An 18,599-nucleotide genomic window follows, 5' to 3' on the forward strand; every position below is an offset into this window, starting at 1 on the left:
AATTTTAAAGTTCATGTTTGAATAGTAGTAGATTTGTCATTTTAATACAAATCACCTAAAACTCTATGTTGAATACATACTCTTGTATTTGATAGTACTATGAAATACTAAAAAATTGACACGGTAAGCACTTTTTCAAAAAAAAAACGACTGTAAGCCTTTTTGATACGTATAGGATGCAGCCAGCGGGAATTAATTATTGGTGACAGATAAACTGGAACAACATTAGTAGCCACATATACAATTCTCAGTTAACAAGGTCAAAATGTAATATGCGTTTATGTGGCTATTGGTCAAAAAGCTTTTTCCATGGTTAAGGTCGAGACTAGTTTACATGAACAAAAGGCAATGGAATACACTGTTATGGTAGCTGAAACGGCTGATTCCCCAGCTACGTTATCTCGCACCTTATATAGGAGCAACCTTGGCTGAATATATTATGTACTGTGAACAACACAGTTTAATCATTTATGATGATCTGATTGAATTGATCATCAGAAGAAGGATTAGGCAAAAAAAATTAGGGTACATTTTGGAAACAAAACTTCCATCGAAGAGAAGTAAATGAAAATTTTTCATAAAAGTTCTTGTAGAATCGAGAATGAAATTTTCACAAGAAAAAAAATGAGGATGGTTTTGCTATGTTTTTTTAGGTGGGGGTGAAAATGTTAAAAGTAATTTGCTATGTTGCGTTCAAATAGAAAACAAACTTCGAAAACCATAAACTTTGTTATATTTAAATTCTTAAATGTACTCAAATACCATAAATACAAAACAACGATGCATATTTCAACCATTGTTAGTTTTACAAAACCTAGCTAAACACAAAGAAAATGGTTTTAAAAGTTAAGGTTAAGACTTTCTATAATTTGTTTGACCATATTTCGTATGAACTATTCTTTAGTTTACTTTGAAAGTATTATATACAACATGCTTTGCTAATTTACATATCAATTATGTGTTGCGCTCTTCAACGTCTTCGTGTTCGTGAGATTGTCTCTGGAGTAACTGCAACTGACCAGAGAGAATTTGTGGTACTTGCTGTTGAAAGCAGAGAGCAAATCGTGGTGAACTTGGCGGTGGACTTTCGGGGCGAGAAAAACACCAGTATACTAAGGTTTCTGCTGAAAATCAGTTTAGTTCGGTTTCTGATTTTATTTGGTTTAGCTGTTGTAATCATTTAACCAGTTGTCTGGTTTGTAATGATTAATGAAAATATCTTATATATTAAAGAAGAAACATTGTATTTAATGCATTGTAATAAATGTGTTCACATTATAATGTATACGTGATAGTTTTCCAACGAGTTGAGAATGAGTATGCTGACATTTCACATGTATAGAATTAAATTCTACATAAATGTGATTCACACTATGTACTTTACGTTTTGTGTTAATATAAATCTCACACATAAGGTTCTAATAAAACTTTTTTTAATTCAAATCAAAACGGATAATAAATCGAAATTCCAGTTATACATATATTATTTTTATTATTTATGAATAGGCTGGACAAAATATGTATAAATTTTCTATTCAATTGATATTTGTAACCATACGAAAAAAAATTAAATACTAATATGAAATATCTGTAAAAACAAAACAAATCACACATAATCTATTGGAACGGATATCTGATTCAATCCATTATATGCATATATACATATATTTAAAGAACTATATATAAGTTATATATATTATAGTTTATATAAGGTTTACAATATTCTATGTATTAAATTTATTAAATTAGGTATTAGAATTTAAAAATTAAAATAAAAGTTTATTTTTGTAATGAAATATTAATATTTTATATTATTTTTAGATTTTTTGTTTATTTTTAAAATTTTTATTTTATTTATAGATCAAATCAGATATCCGTGAAAATTCTAAAATTTTGTGAATATTCGAGCCACTAAAAATCCGGATGGGTGCAGATCGAATTGACATTAATATCTCCAAATATCCGGATATTCGATACGTGCTCATTCCTATTTACGGATACAATTTGATTTTCTTAATAAGAAAATAAAATTCACTAATTTATAGGCTTATTTTGTTTTTAATCAATTTTATTTTAAGAATTTTATCTTTTATGTATTATTTAGAATAAAAATATTATTCAATATCAATTAATAACAGTATCTTTATATATTTATCAACTACTTTTATATATTTATCAACCACTTTACTTTACATATACATACATATGTACATTGACATGAACATCTATATAACTAATTATTCATCACAACTGAAGTATCTAATTCTCTTGGAAATTGAAATATTTTTTTTAATGCTTCTTTCACTTTCGACCAAAATGTTGTGAAATGATTTGTCTTAATAATTTTATTTTTCTTTTCTTTAACTATTATATGTTTAGAAACTATAATATGAAATCATTGGTTCGACATCAATATTATCTAATATTCATATAACATGACACTAAATAAATATTAATAATTTTTGGTTATCACCGGAAAATAAGAAAAAATATTGAACTGAACAAACCAAAATAAATTGAGATTTAGAATAATAGCTATATTTTAGGAGATTAAAATACTAAAAAAACAACTCAAAATCGAATCAATATCCAGATTAAACAGATTTAATATTTCTTTATTAAAAATAACAAAACTAATAATCACATTCTATGCAAAGCACGGACTATTATCTAGTTATTATTATTTATAAAATTCAGTTATGTACATATATATAATATGGTGACGGACTACGACTTTGATACTAACGCGAGTTTTTTTGCTGGATCAATATAATATTAATATATATGTAAATATTGAAATTTATATGCGAATTAACTTTGTTTCTTTTTCGGCTAAAAACATAAAATTGGCACATAAATCTTCTCAAGTGTTATGAAATCCAAAAAGAAAAAAGAAATTGACAGTAATTTACTATTTTGGTTTTAAATAGACAACAAACTTCAAAAACCATGAAATTTGTTAGATTTAGATACTTAACTTTGCTCAAATACCATAACTACAAAATAGCCATGCATATTTCAACCATCGTTCGTTTTATAAACCTAAATACAAAGAAGATGGTTCCAAAGTCGAGGTTGAGACTTTCTATCTTCCTTTATGAACTATTCTTTAGTTTACTTTGAAAGTATCATGTACAACATGCTCTGCTAAATTCAACTACAACACAGTTCTTCCTTATATAAGAAAACACACAAAGCCAAGTTTATATACAGAGTAACTTATATGAAAGTTAGTTACAAAAAAAAGAAAACTTATACGAAAGTCGTAGTTGTAAAATTCAAATCACTAAACAGATTTATGTAGAAATATGATAATGGTAATTTGTTTGAATATAGCATCTTCCTTTATGAACTATTCTTTAGTTTACTTTGAAAGTATCATTTTTTTAAGTATCATGCACAACATGCTTTGCTAAATTCAACTACAACACAGTTCTTCCTTATATAAGAAAACACACAAAGCCAAGTTTATATACAGAGTATAACTTATATGAAAGTTAGGGGGGGTTATTGGGACAAGAATTTGTGTGGAATCTGAGAATTTTTAAAGTTTAATAGATTTTGAAAGTTGAATAGATTTTGTATGAATTTCCGTTGATTGTTATGGAATTTTACAAATTTGCATACATATTTTTTTCAAAATCAATTTCCTTTTAAGGAAATATATACAAGTCTTTTTAGGAAACTACCAACTTTTTGTCCATCAAACACATATAATGTTTTCCTTTGTGAGCTACATAGCGATAATATCTTCCACTTCACCATTATCATACTTCTCGGATGGAAAGATTAGAATGAGCTAGTTTTGTAGTTTTTTGTGAATGACAAATCAAGAAATAAGATAAAGAGAAAAAGAAGAAGAATAGTCGTTATTTTTCTATGGATTGATTCTTGGGTCAATCATCGTCTTCTTCACCACCTGTCTTCTTTTAGGATTTGGTTCATACTCCAAACATTGGTTTCATATGGTGCCACGTTCTTCTTGTCACAAAATTAAAATGGGCAAATGTTGAATTTATCACTTTTTGTGTAATATTCGTAAAGAACCGAAGTGTGTGTTGTTATCATACAGATTTTACAAATCTTATGAGTAAACATGATATTTTCAAAGTTGAATATCATGAGTAAAAACATAAAGAATTTATATCCCAATAACAATAGAGTTTGGTAGAATTACAAAATCAATGAAAACCAAACTTTTTGAATAACCAAAGATTTTAAATGGATTTTAAAAATTCTTAAACCAATAACAAGGGATTTTACTAAAACTTTACAAATCTATAAACCAATAATAATAGAATCTTAAAATTTCAGAATTCTTCTAGAATCCTTGTACCAATAACCCCCCCTTAGTTACAAAAAAAGAAAACTTATACGAAAGTCGTAGTTGTAAAATTCAAATCACTATACAGATTTATGTAGAAATATGATAATGGTTACTGATAATGGTGGTGGTATGATGTTGCTGTTATGATCTTTTTGTTGAAGATGTTAATAATTTGGTGATAATAAGGACTTAGGCTGCCAAATGTTTTTTTTAAAAAATTATAGTTATAGGCTTTTTTTTTTTAAACCCTTAAATTTGTTAAAAAAATTATTTGAAATCTTTAAAAAAATCGTCTATGACCTTCTAAATCTCAAACCAGTCCTAGATGATAAAGTATTGTGATAAATAATGGTTTTGTTGCTTTCGATGTTGCTACCCGATTAAATCTTATTGCATGTTCTAAAATCATAAGATTAGACGCAAGTCACAAAAAAAGCATAACTTTAAATTGTTAAATTTTTCGGCTTTTAGCAATATGAAGTAGGCGCGACATAGCTGCGATGGCCAACTGGTCGCAAATCACAACTGCATTCAAACAAACGAACATAACTTATGATGACGAATATGGAAGATGATTATGGCGATGGTGTGATGATGGTGACATGTAAAGATAATATTATGGGTTTTCCTTAGGGATAATTTGTAAAATACCCTTTTTTTTTTTTTCATCTTAGTTTATTAAATGGGCCAAACCCGATAACAAGTACAAGTCCCATAACTGGGGACCAAGCTCACACTTAAATAAAAAGTGAAGCCCAAACGGCCCACTAAACAGAGCTAAGAGAAGGAAACAAACGGCCGAAGCCCAAACCCTACGGCCCACATGGCCCAAACCGAAAGAGAGCGACCGACACTGATCTTATCCTCCCACATAGAGGACACGTGTCGCCTCGCCCTTCACGTTCTCAAACGCCGACCAAACCCCGCCGCGTTTCACCGGAAAACACACCGGAGACCCTCCATGCACCTTCATCATCTGTGTGACTTACACCCGAGAGCATCATCGTACCATCGCGAGATCTCCTCCGGTCTTCAAGTCACCAGAACCGATTTAAAAACTAGATCTGAAGAATTCACTTCCTAACCGCGATTTTGTCTTCCGAGATCTTCACTCAAACTCTATTGAGGTCTCGTCTGAAGGCTTCGTCAAACGGTGGAGAACTCGAAAGTCATGGGCTCACAAACACTCAGAAGAAAAAACCTTAAGCCGGCGATGCAGAGCTGAGTAAGCCCCCGCCTCCCGGAACCTTAGACGGCGCCGACGGAGCTGAATAAGCCTCCCCCTCCCGAAACTTTAGACGGCGTCGACAGATCTAAATAAGCCTCCGCCTCCCGTAACCCTAGACCCAACCTAAAAAGAGACAAAGAAACCTCTCACTCAAACCCGACACAACCGAAGAGAACAAAGAAGATTAACAGAACTAAAGCACGCCGGACCGACGGTGGCTAACGGAGCCCACACCGTCGGCCGGAAAGATAAGCTCACAGGACTCTTTCTCTCTCTAGCTCTCGCTTCTCTCTTACCTGTTTTACAAGTATAAAATACTCTTTTGTAAAATACCCTATTTATAATTCAATTTTTGAAATATGCATTTCAATTTTTATTTTTTGAAAACTACACTTTAGTAAATGTGATAAGACACTTTTGTCCATATCTTAACTAAAACTATTTGTTTTAATAACTAAAGTACAAATTCAATAATATTATTATCACCACTATAATATAACACTTGAAATCGTAAAAAAATAATTAAAAGTTTATGTCTGCAAATAATTTTAAAAATCTTTCAAAAAAAGTTGAACAATAACATTCCTCACATAAAACGATCCCCGTTCAGCCAACATATACATTTTCTTAATTCATTCTCTATCAAGCCATATTAATGACTAGCCAAATTTAGGTTGGGTAAGGTTTCAAAAAAGTTTAGGTTGGGTAAAAGTTGGATTGTTATTTATTTTAAAGACTTTTGTTTCATTTATTGTTCTTTGCATATATATAGAAAATCTAGAAAAACAATAACAGTTATGAATCTTAACTTGATTGTATCAAAATCAGAGAAATTTAAGTTTTATAAGTAATATATGATAATCACTGAAATTCTTATTTAAACACAACTACACTAACCGGCAAACAAAAAACGCTGTAAATTAAAAATCAAAGATATGATTTTCCCATGAACAACCACAACCATGAACCATGACAAGCTAAAATTGTCAAAGAAGGATATATACCATTAGATCCTACGAAGTCCTCTACCCTCGATGAAAGAAAATAAATCATTGCCCCAATAGCCAAAATAGACTCCAAAGATTTAAGCAGAGAAAAGCACTCCGTGAGCACCAACGAATACCAGCCTACCTTACTACTGCCATGTATAATCCATATTCCATAGTCTGTAGACCATTTCTCAGCATGAATCTTTTACGTGGTTAAGAATAAATAAATTTTATGTTTCTGGGTTGTTATTGATTATAGATTTCAAGATATGTAGGCGAAGGCATTCTTTATTTTTTAGATAATTATAGATTTCAAGATTGGATAATTTAGTCATTTTATTTACACAGAAGTGTAGTTTTCAAAAAAATAAAATCAAAGTGTAGTTTTCAAAAAAAAATGTCATACAAATGTATTTTTCCAAATTTTCTCTTTTAATTTCCTTATCCTAAGATTTTAATTTTAAATTTTAGAATTATCCACTTGTGGAAGAAAAAAATACGTTTTCTCCATCAAAATTGAATTTAAATTTAAATTTATTAATAAAATATTTTTGACTAGGAAATTTTTATTTATTTCTAGTTACGAATTGAACCGTCCGGTCTTGTTGTTACTAGTCCGGTAATAGTTTGGGGAAGTGAAAACAGCGGAGCACACCGTTGTAATTAAGCACACTTGTTATGGCTGTTTCTTCTCCCATCCACGAATCTCTTTCTTCTATATCCATAGTCGGAGAAGGCACTGGTCTCTCTTCCTTCTCCCCCGACTCCTTATACAAAATCAGGTTTGACCTAAGGCATGGTGAGCTATGATTTGCCGTTAGCTATTAGAGAACATCTATTAAGATTTCATGAGCTTTGATTTAGATTGAGCTACAATTGAATTAGTGTTTTGGTGATTTGTTTGGCTTGTTCACTTATCCCTTATTAGTGAGATGTACGCATCTACAAATAAGAAACCAATGTAATCATTGTAACTAAGTTAAATCAATAGGGAAGATCCGAATTCATTTACCTTATCTATCATTTCAATGAAGTCAAATCTTTCTTATTGATTTCGCTTATTTACAATGATTGCATTGGTTTCTTATTTGTAGATGCGTACATCTCACTAATAAGGGATAAGTGAACAAGGGATAACGGAAACAAAAAGACGACATGCTTTGATTCATCGATGGACGATAAAGCTGTTCTTGATGATAATATTTATTTTCTGATTGTATATAGGAGAGTGCAGTGCAAGTCAAGTACTTGATCCTTTCCCAGTGGTTTCACCTGAAATAGTTGTCCGAGAAGCTAGAGTGGAGGACTGGTGGGAAGTGGCGGAGACTCGCTACACAGCTCCTTCTTCCCTGGACATTCGTTCCCGCTTGATCTTGTCCTCAGAGTTGATAGGTCGATGGCAATGATTATCTTCCAAGGAAAGGATCTCTCCCACTGAGAATGTTTGTTTCAAGCCCTGTGCCTTTGTTCTGTAAGGCAACTTGTCTTTTGACGTGGAACTAAGAAAACGTATTGAGTTTTATTTCAGGACGAGATTGCTTACATATCAAGCGTGGCGTTTCGAGAGAGTTTCACTCGCAAGGGAATAGCTAAGAGACTGATTTGGACAGCAGAGGCTTTAGACAAGAACTGGCAATGTCGAGCTATAGGGCTTCACTGTGATCTCCTCAACAACTTGGGAGCCACGAAACTTTACAAAGATCAAGGTTACAGATGCATCAGGATCCCTGAGGGAGCGAACTGGCCACAACCAAAGACACATCTCCAGACACCAGGTTTAAAACTTCATGATGAAGCTCTTGAACAACAACAGTACACAAGTGACAAGTCCTTGAACAGTTTCGGTAAGTCCAAGGCAAAAGGAAAAGTCGAATTCTATTTGTTGATGAAGTAGCCCTTGATTATGTGGTCTACGGTTGTTCGTCTTGTCTATAATATTTTCAAGCAAATACGGACATGAACTAATGCTTTTTCTGTATACAAATAAAACGTTTATACTACCGAAGTAGAATGTATATAATAACATGGCATCGTAACAAATACAAAAGTTAACATAGTATTTCACCACATGTTATCTTTTTAACGTAGACTTCCATGTTTATTTATATCGTGTGAACGGTGTCAAACCTCCATTTTATGAAGACCTTTCTCCAAGACAGAAAGTTTAATGATATCAAGCGACTCTATCAAATCATCACATAGTTGATGAGGGTCTGGAATCACTGTTGTGTCGACAGCTAGATTGATGATAATCTTGTCTACGTAGCTTACATAATGGATAATAAGAGCCTAGTCCAACCACACACATAAAGACATGTCAATAAATGTCACCTTGTAGTTGTATATGACTTCAGAAAAACATATTTAATACACAAGTACAAGAGTGACATGATTATAGACTTATACTTACTTGTGGTCCAATCAATGCACTTGCTCCGACATAACACATGGGGTGTTCGAAAAAACTTATATCTTCGTTCGGACCCAACACATTAGAAAATGTTAACGTTGTATGGCTAAATACCCTCTTAGTGATAGCTTCTGCTACCTGTCATTAAAAGTTGTATAATTCTTTTTACTTACATAAGTATACATATTACATATATGGATGAAATAGTTTGATATTTTACCTTCTCGCCAAATATTTTCATGGTAAATTTGATGAATCCATATAACACAAGTGCTTCCATGGAGATTTTTTTCTTATCCATAGTAGCTTTGGCTCTACGGACGTATTCCAAGGGATCATCCTCAGATTTTACCCACAAAGGAAATATAACAACACCTATGAAGTTACCCCATCTACATTTTGAACCTTTTGTCATCATATCAGCCAGATCCTACAATTTCATATTTTATTAAGCTGTTGCACTCTAATTATCTTAGCAAAATTGTTTTGTAAAATAAACTCAAGATCATTGTTAGGTTGATTTTACCTTGATCTTTGTCTCTGGTCTTAGATTTACAGCAATTGTACCACGGAGACGGGTTTCTTCTAAGGACTTTTTCTTCCTGGTCACTGGATCTTCATCTTCTTTGTAAAAATAATAAATATTGAATCTACTGTTAATGAAAAATTACAATACAAGTAATAGTCTAGTGTGAATATACATAGGATTGTGTTTCAAAAAAAAAAGAGTATACAAGGATCATATTTTCAATCTTTTGTCTTTTTTTTCAGGTTGTTTTTACATTAGTTTGATGCATATATAGATATTGAAACTACGGTAACAATAATAAAAGAAGAAGGAATTTGAAATTACCATATTTTTTACTCAAATATCTTGAGAGACCTGCCTGTGTCATTCCAAGAAAAACATCATTCACTTTCTACAAGAAGACATACACTGTTTAGAAAACGAAACTAACGATCAATATAAAGAGAACTGGTAAAAGTTTACTAAAGATCTACCATTTTCATTGTGTTCTTCACAAACTTGACATCATCAAAGCTTATTATCCGATGGATAATCTTTCTAGGTCCATTTCGGTCTCCCGTTTTACCCATGAGAGGAGTTTTATTATCACGCATAAAACATAGTGTAAGGAGGGACTTAAACAGTTCAATAAAAGTTGTAAAAATGACTCTTATCATAAACCAGAATCTTGCAACCAACCACCAACTATCATTGGAACCAACTTGTTTTCTTGTAGAAGCAGTAGTAGGAAGAGCATTGGGGTCTGATATTTTTCTTGAACTAGCATACAGAAGAGACATAAGAGACATCCCATCGCCCAGTGAGTGATGGAACTTCCCTATACCTAAAGATTCTGCGTTTGATGTCTTTATATTCAGTACATGAAATTCCCATAAAGGTTTTGACATGTCCAGTATTAGCTATGTTTGACGTATAGTCTTCTATAAATTGATCAGGATTTGTAATGTCGGATGGATCAATGTCGGGAACAAAAACGTGATCTTCTACTCGAACACTAACAGGAAGCCAAACCGCTTCTCCATTTTTCTTATCGTCCATTACCTGAAACATTTATTTATGTTCAAATAGATGATGACGCATAGTTTATTTAATAAACAAATAAAAGAGAGAAAGAGAGGGAATGACAATATGAGGATCAATGAACCCAAAAAATTACTCATTCTGTTTTTAAACAAGTGTCGTTTTGACATTTTTCATACGGATTAAGAAAGTGACGAAAATATATGTAAATTGTTATTAGTTACACCTCTTTAACCAATAGTATTTGAGATAAATAAAACTATTTATAAAATCAATGTAGTTTATAATTAATTTTCAGCTGAAATTAAATATAATTTATATTAGAATTATAAAATAATATTTTTTGTGTAAAAATAAAAAATGGTTAGAGTGACACTTATTATGAAACATAGTGAGTATATATATAATGAAATCAACCTGAAAAGTAAAATCTGTGCATTTGCTAATTCTAACATTTTCATTATATGAATATTAACCTTGTTAGCGAAAAAAGTAAAATATTTGTAAATTACATTGAAATGGTTAGATATATAACTACATCGTTTGCATTTGGTGACTAACTAAGAAAAATTGTATCCATTAAATCATGTTGAATAATAGTATATGTTTACCACTTTGCTAGAGAAGCGGGGAAGCTTGATCCATGTGTTCTTGATACCTTCAACAATGGCAGATGAGTTGCATCTAGTTTTAAACCCTAAGGTAAAGACAATGACGCCATAGAAACCGGGCGAAACAAACAGCCGGGACACTGGGCTAAGTGGCTCCATTATTGTTATCTCTGCTTGCTTCTCTCTCGCCATGTCTTCTCGATCTTTTTTTTACTATAACCCAATCTTGCTTTCAGCCATACTTGGCTCTTATATAGTAGTACAAGGGTTTATGTGACATTTCTTATGTCTTTTCTTTTTATATTTAATGATCTAATTTCGTGTTTATTGTATGCATTGGACTTGAATCCTGGAGGGGGGGGGTGGAGGGTAGGGTATACATATTTTCTCTGCTTCCTGTTAACTTAATTATGAGCTATGACACGTGATCCTGAACATAGTGAAGTGAAACATTGGCTTAGGATCTCCATTTTTCAAGGAAAAATTACATAGAAAAAAGCTTATAGATTTGTAAAAAAAATAAAAATTTAAAAACTCTTACTAAATTGTTTAGGACATGCAGCATATCAGGGACGCTGGTGGAGATAATATATAGTATTGTATGTATATTTAACTATTATATACATTATTATTTTCAAACTATACATGTTAAACATTTTTTTTGAATGAACATGTTAAACAAATTATATAAAAACTGTAAATTTTTTATCATTTTCAAATGCGAAAAGACTATTAAAATTATATATGACAACCAAAACTTTGTATAAAGATGTTAAAGAAACCAAATCAATCCATCAACAGTAGACGGTAAGCTATCGATCTTGCATCTTGGGATCTAGAAATCAAACAGAGTCGCGTATCGTTTGGTGTACAATAACTTTCGTAGAATCTGATAGATGCATTCACAATGAACACTAAAAGTTTTTTAGGTGTATCCACTATAACTTGATATTGACAATACAAATGATGCGCATGCGATGATTGGTATACGTAACTTTATATTAGTGTCAAGACCGTGAGATTTTCAAACTTAAATCTAGTAGTGTATTTGTTGAGGATGTATGGGAAGTCGATGTTGTAGCAGAGCTGAAGTAGTTTATGAAATGTGACATGAACTACTACATCAGAGAGGCGGTTCGTGAAAAGCACATATCAAAACCGATGCATTAAAAGAAGATTTAATGAAGAGGGACATTAAAGGAAGACTTGAAGTAGAAGCAATCGATCTAAAGAGAAAAGGAAGATTGGCTTATTCGCTGAAGTAGAAGAAATGGAAATTTTCCATTGGGTAGATAGATTAGATCTATGGCTTCCTCAAAGATATATAAAAAGAAGCGTTGGCACTGTGTTGCCGGTTAACACACAGGGAGAGCTTTTAGCAATAGCGAGTTTTGTACGTCCTAAGAAGGAGAAGCAAAGCATCTAGGGGTTAAGGGCTTAGGTGGTTCAGAGTCTGTCTTAGATCTCTGAACGAGTTGACTAGCAAACAAGTTGAGGTTTGTCTTGAGCTTGTTTGATTTATTGCTTTTAAGAAGAACTTGTAAGAGCTTTTGAAAGAATAAATATAGTCGTATTTCTTGGAATTGAATAACCATGTACTACTGTGTGTTCTACATAGCGTAGCTTGCTTATCTTACATTAACAATAGGTATCAGAGCAGGTATCTGTGCTTTGTTTATTTAAACAGGTATATCCTGCGGAGTAAGATGGATAGCTATCGCGAGTTGGTGATAAGTTCCAAGGTGATCATTGAAGTAGGAAACTATGGATTCTGGAAGGTGCGCATGAAGGCTACAATCAAGGATATTGACCCATTGGCGTGAAAGGCTGTGGAATCTGGTTGGAAATCACCTGTTGCAAGAGCCGAGGATGGGACAGATGTTCCAAAACTGGAGGAGCTCTGGACTGATGATGAGAACAAGATGGCTAAGTTCAATGCTCGTGCACTAACTGTCATACATTACAGTGTAGCAAGGAAGCAGTTTGAACTAATTCAAGGATGCGAGGCAGCAAAGGATGCATGGGATATTATGCAGAAGCATTTTGAAGGAACCTCAAAGGTTCAGAGTTCTAGAAAGGATATGCTTGCAACAAGGTTTGAAGAGCTAAAGATGGAAGAGAATGAATCTGTTGGAGATTTCAGCTCAAAGATTAGCTCACTGGCACAAGAAGCACTTACACTTGGGAAGAAATACAAAGAGAAGAAACTTGTGAAGAAGTTCCTGAGGTGCTTGCCGTCTAAGTTCATGGCATACAAAGCAGCTATGACTGTCTCCTGTAACACTGACGAGATGACATTTGATGAAGTGGTTGGAATGTTACAAGCTCATGAGATGGAAGTGGTTGGTGTGTCTGGTGGAATGAAGGAAAAAGAAATTGCGCTTGCATCAGTTGAAAAGGAGCATATGGATGATAACGATCATGTGAGTCTTCTGGTCAGAAGGTTTGATAGAGCTCTACGAAAAGTGGAGAATGGGCAGAAGAAGTTTGGCCAAGGTAGGAAGACGTCTGAGCCTGAGAAGAACTACAGGAAGAATGATGCTAAGTGCTATGAATGCAAGGGGTATGGTCACTTTCGAACTGAGTGTCCCACAGTGAAAAGAAGAGAGATTCAGTGCCATAACTGCAAGGGATATGGACACACTCAAGCTGAGTACGAGTCGGATGGTAGGAGAAAGCCGGAAAAGTCCATGATAGGAATCAATGACAGCGAGTCCGACAGCGAAAGTGAAGAGGAAGTGAACAACTTTGTGGCGTTTCTAGGAATCGTGGAATGTGATTCAGGATCTGAGAGTGATGTTGAGCAAGAAAATGATTTAGATGAAAGCTACAAGGAAGTTCGAGAGACGCTAGTGAAGTTGGGAACGGAGAATTTGGCATTGGCTAAAGAGAAGGCAAGACTGGAAGTTGAAGTACAAGTGTTGAAGGATGACCTCAACAGGGAAGCTGAGTTGGCCAAGGAAAGTGTGAATCTGATCAAAGAAAAATTGGTATTGTCTAAGCAAGCGGACGAGCTCAGAGAAGAGCTACTGACTGAAAGAAAGCAGCTGATCTTCAAGCTGAATTGGATCAGCAATATCGGAAGATTAAGATGCTCACGGGAACCAAGCAACTCGACAAGATTCTGAGCAGCGGAAGAACTGAAAACTCATTGATGGGACTTGGTTACACTGGAAGACAGAGTAGCTCAACAGGTACAACGCGTTTTGTGTCTGGAGGTTTTGCGCATGCTGAAGAAACTAAGACACAAACTATGCCAGCTCAGATGAGTGGATGTTTCTTCTGTGGGAAGTTTGGTCATTACAAGAGGTATTGCTACAAGTATCTGGAACGGGTCAAACAATTATGGAGACAACACAAGTTTTGGAGAATAGGAAAGACTTCTCGAGGCTGGATGAAGAAGACTGACTTGTATCTTAAGGTAGTGACTGAACCAAGAAGTACCGTTCGATGTAACATGGCGCGAGTGTCAAGTGATTCTGAATCTGAGGAACCATGGTACTTCGACAGTGGATGTTCTAGACACATGACGGGAAACATTGAGTATCTAGACAAAGTGTCAAAGGTAAAAGGAGGAAAGGTAACTTTGGAGATGGAGGCTGTTGTGAGGGGTAAAACTCACACCTAGATTTTAGATCAGGTTTTATGTTTAGGTAAGGTTAGGGAAAGATTATCGCGGGCTGAATCCCGTAAGAACTTGATGAATGAACTTTGATTTGTATTGATGTAATAGAAATGAGATGGTTACAAAAGATGATCTTTGATGAATATAAAGATCACGAGAGAATTACAAGTAAGAATGTTTCAATGAATGTTGAGTAAAAAATATGAGTTGGTTCGGATCTTCTTCTTAGTCTTCGACCTTCTCTTTTTATAGCTTTGGACTTCTTTAGGTTGTTTGCAACTGATCTCCGAGATCTTCTCCGCTTGAGGTGGAATCTGCAACAGCTTCCCTTTGACCGGGTCCTGCGCTTCTTCTTGTTGTGACGTGAGCTTCCTCTTCGTCGTGACCTCCTTGGTTAGGATCCTTAGTTTTGAGCCTTCGGCTTCTACCTAGCTCTTTTAGACTTAGAACTCGTGATGGGCTTATCGCGGTCCATCGTCATCTTTTATTAATGAATGATCAGCTACCGGGCCATATTCGGGCCCAACAGTTGCCCCCAGCTTTCGAGATAAGATTTCTTACTCGGGAGCTTAACCTAGCCGCTGAACCTCAATCTTTTCTGTTGAGATAATGATTACTAGCTTCGTTCAACGAAGATACTATTTATTTGAATTAACGGTTGAGATCTCTTCTGATGAAATCAACGACTCAGATGAGAGGAGTTTTGAAATATTTATTCCGATTTTCGAGACTTGACAAGATATAAAGCAGCTAGCATTAACTGCCGCTGTCCATATTCTCCACGCCTCCACTCGGTTTCCAAGGTAACTTCTCTTCCACTCCTTTATTTTACTACGTTTTTCTCATTTTTTTTTTACTTTACTTTCATCCTTCGATTCACCATTAATCTCCTGCGAATTTCTTAGAATCCTTAGTTCCTAAGAGATTTGGTTAGCCTATTCCCTCCTTTCCCCTTTCAATCTCTTCGATTCTCCTTACCTTTCTTTTAAATGGACCCTCCGAAAGAAGGTTCCGGTGAGACCGGAATCTCTGCCTCCGGGAAGCGTTTAATGAAGGTTAAGCAAGAAATCGGTGAGAAAATGAAAAGAGACAAGAAGGAAGTCAAGGACTCAATTGCGGGGAGGGTCTCCAAGCGGGTGAAGAAGAAGGAAGTTTCTGGCGGGAGTACCTCTCTGGGCCCTCACTCGCCTTCCTCACTAAAGATTCAAGAAGTCGTTAACCTCATGGTTCAAGCCCATGGCCAAAAGGAGTTGGCCAAGGTTTGTTCCTCCGATGAAACTCCTGAAACCGCCCCGGAAGGTTGGTTCTGCATTCACGAGAAGTATATCTCGAAATGCCACCTTCGGTTCCCACTTCCAGATCTCCTGTTAGATCTTCTTGATCATTACCAACTAGCCCTTTCTCAGCTTTGTCCCTCAGCCATCCGGGTGATAAATGGTTTCATCACCAGGGCTAAGGAGGAGGGGATCGTTGTTGGACTGACCGAGCTAATGAGCCTTTACACGATCAAGGAGAGCTCTAACAAAGATGGTGGTAGCGGTACCTACTATCTTCCTTGTCGTCCTAGGCTTGGTCTTTTCAAGTCTTCCGGTAGTGATGACGATTGGAGGAAGAAATATTTCTATGTCAAGATCGACCCCACGACGATCCCCGTGGGTCGTGCTCTCTCTGTTGTTTGGTCCGATATATCTGGTTAGGACTTTGTTAGGATTGTGCCTTCCTTGTTTCTAATTAGTATTATTCACTGAACCCTCGATTTCATGTGCAGATACTGAGGATCCTCCTAAGCTTACTGAGAAGCTGGCTAGGGCTCTTTTCCGGAAGCTAAATCAAAGCTCCAATACCTGGGCATCTTTTGCCTCCTCTCGTATTGAATCAGCTAGGTTCCCGGATCGGTACAACGCCAGGTTCCCTGACCCGATTCCTGCTGAAGATTTAGAAGGTAATTTTCGGATTTTGCTTATTATTATTTTTTTTATTTCTGGATTTGCTTTCAGAGATAACTAACAAGCTTTCAACTGTTTAGTTTCTGAAGGTCCTTTCGTGGTAGATCTTTCGACCGGAGCTAGTACTTCCGAAACTGAAAAGACTCAAGCTCCTAAGATGAGGCCTTCTTTCCGTTCCAGGAACAAGCCTGCTGCAGCTGCCAGCGCTTCGCGAGGCAGCGATAAGACCCAAGGAGGTGCCTTCCTCAGCTCATTGAAGGAGGTCCTTGATGACGGGACCTCTGTCCCTGCTAAGGATGTTAACCCAGTTGAGCCCAGAGCTCAAGATGTTGTTCCCCGTCCTGAGGTTCCGACAGTTGAAGCTAACCCCCAAGCTGCTAGAGACCCTCACGAGGTCGAACTTCCGAGAAACAAGAGGTCTCGGACCGATTTGGGAGATAGACCCGCCAGATCCTCCTCCTCGTCTTCGCGGGGAGGGACCGTGGGTTGGAACTTCTCCCATTCTAAGCCGGGATCGATATTGGATGATCCTTGGGGTTTGGCAACCATCATGAGGCATATGAAGATGGTAGGATGCTCCATGCCTTCGATCAATGGTATGACCAACAAGGAAGAGTACGTTGAGATAGCTCACCACGTGGGTCAGGTATGTAGTCCTGTTACTCCCTGGTTCGCTATCAATCCAAATAATTTTTTTGTTTAAAACGTATATATATATTTCCTTTTTTTTTTGTTTTAGCTAGCTGGAGCCATCAACAGGGCTCAGCTGAGGTTTGAAGAGACCGTGCATGGTGCTCCTAGCGCTGAAGACTTAGCTCAGGCTACTGAGTTGTTCAAGACTACCAAGACGGAGCTCGACCTGGCTCGTGCTCGAGTTGCTGAGCTTGAAGCTGAGGCCGGGAGGCTCGGTTTGAAGGCTGATACTCAACAAGGGAAGATCGAAAGTCAGGCCATCGATATTCGGGTGAAGAGTAGGAAGATCAATGAGTTAGATGCTGCTCGCAGGATAGCTGAGCACCAGGTCAAGAGTTGATCGCCTCGTCTCAGGTTAGTCAACAGAACAAAGAGGCTGAAGTTAGACTAGCTGTCAGGAAAGGTAAGAAGGAGGTGGCTGAAGCCTACAACAAGATCCTGACCTCTGTGAAGGAGAAGTTTGTCAAGAAAAAGGAAGAGACTGACGCTCTGATCTATGCTCAGGAGCTTCAGGCAAACACCGAACTTCTGAAGGATTTATTGTCTAAAGAGATTGAGAATGCTGAGGAGGAGTATCATCGTTTGATGATTTTGATCCCGGATGCTGGTGTTGCATACGAGAAGGCTCAAGTTTCTGATTTCTCAGTTAGCAAGCTCCCCATTCCTCAATTCTCCGAGAGCTCAGGTACTTTCGAGATCAATATGTTTAATCCGACGTTTTCTGGAGAATATGGTTCTAACTTGGGTTCGGTCTCTCCTGATTTAGTTCCCGTTGAGACGACCCCGGGAGGTGACGACCAGGATGTTGAAGAAGAGGTTCCTGTTAAGGAGGGTGATCCTATCGAGGAGGATAAGGATGATGAAGCTGATCCTGGATCCAAGGAAGGTTAAGAGCTGATGCTCTTTATGTTTTAAAACTTATGCCCAATGGGCTTCTTTATCTTTTGCTTTCAAGACTTATAGCCTGAGGAGGCTTTTAAACCTTTATCTGTTTGCACTTCGAATCTTTGTTAGCCTGGGGAGGCTTTTAAACCCTTGTTTAATTTCGAACTCGGTTTTCATTTCATTTTGAGTTTTTGGCTTTAGTCGTGAAATATGACAACTTGATTATAATCGAATCTTGTGATAAGTCTGAAAGACCTTGGTCGTTTTTAGTTCCTTAAGAGGAATTCTTGGAGTATCGGGACTAGCTTGGGATTTTTAGGGACCTAAGTTTAATCT

At 35.9% G+C, this 18,599-nt stretch overlaps 2 protein-coding genes and 1 long non-coding RNA gene across 5 annotated transcripts; 2 read left to right on the plus strand and 1 right to left on the minus strand.

Moving 5' to 3' along the window:
* The first annotated feature begins 6,461 nt into the window (after positions 1–6,461).
* LOC108846789 (uncharacterized) lies at positions 6,462–8,567 on the plus strand. Of its 3 annotated transcripts, XR_001948715.2 has the most exons (3): positions 7,089–7,326; positions 7,639–7,986; positions 8,073–8,567. It is a non-coding gene; the product is annotated as an uncharacterized LOC108846789 (long non-coding RNA). The 3 variants fall into 3 exon arrangements; XR_001948714.2 differs by having other exon boundaries at positions 6,462–7,343; positions 7,639–8,567; XR_001948713.2 differs by having other exon boundaries at positions 6,462–7,326; positions 7,639–8,567.
* Positions 8,502–11,387, minus strand: LOC108846770 (wax ester synthase/diacylglycerol acyltransferase 3-like). Its single transcript, XM_057004643.1, is given in 8 exon segments — positions 8,502–8,833; positions 8,955–9,092; positions 9,175–9,384; positions 9,481–9,578; positions 9,808–9,874; positions 9,957–10,374; positions 10,376–10,524; positions 11,115–11,387. Coding segments are annotated over 8 exon segments (1,440 nt in total). The 5' UTR covers positions 11,307–11,387; the 3' UTR covers positions 8,502–8,665.
* Positions 11,388–15,728: 4,341 nt separating this feature from the next.
* On the plus strand, positions 15,729–18,269 carry LOC108845300 (uncharacterized protein At3g60930, chloroplastic-like). The gene is made up of 5 exons (XM_057006358.1): positions 15,729–16,431; positions 16,508–16,681; positions 16,766–17,331; positions 17,425–17,649; positions 17,733–18,269. Exons 1-5 carry the CDS (start codon positions 15,729–15,731, stop codon positions 18,267–18,269), a joined length of 2,205 nt encoding a protein of 734 aa, XP_056862338.1.
* Positions 18,270–18,599: the final 330 nt, after the last annotated feature.

This window comes from Raphanus sativus, chromosome 3, assembly GCF_000801105.2.
Source record: "Raphanus sativus cultivar WK10039 chromosome 3, ASM80110v3, whole genome shotgun sequence".
In the NCBI taxonomy this organism is placed as follows: domain Eukaryota; kingdom Viridiplantae; phylum Streptophyta; class Magnoliopsida; order Brassicales; family Brassicaceae; genus Raphanus; species Raphanus sativus.

What these genes read in the sequence shown, in the direction of transcription:
- LOC108845300 (XM_057006358.1), top strand. Translation starts at nt 15,729, where the DNA reads ATGGACCCTCCGAAAGAAGGTTCCGGTGAGACCGGAATCTCTGCCTCC. An exon ending in TCCTGCTGAAGATTTAGAAG is followed by an intron (nt 16,682 to 16,765) that starts GTAATTTTCGGA and finishes TCAACTGTTTAG; the next exon opens with TTTCTGAAGGTCCTTTCGTG. An exon ending in GTCAGGCCATCGATATTCGG is followed by an intron (nt 17,650 to 17,732) that starts GTGAAGAGTAGG and finishes GCCTCGTCTCAG; the next exon opens with GTTAGTCAACAGAACAAAGA.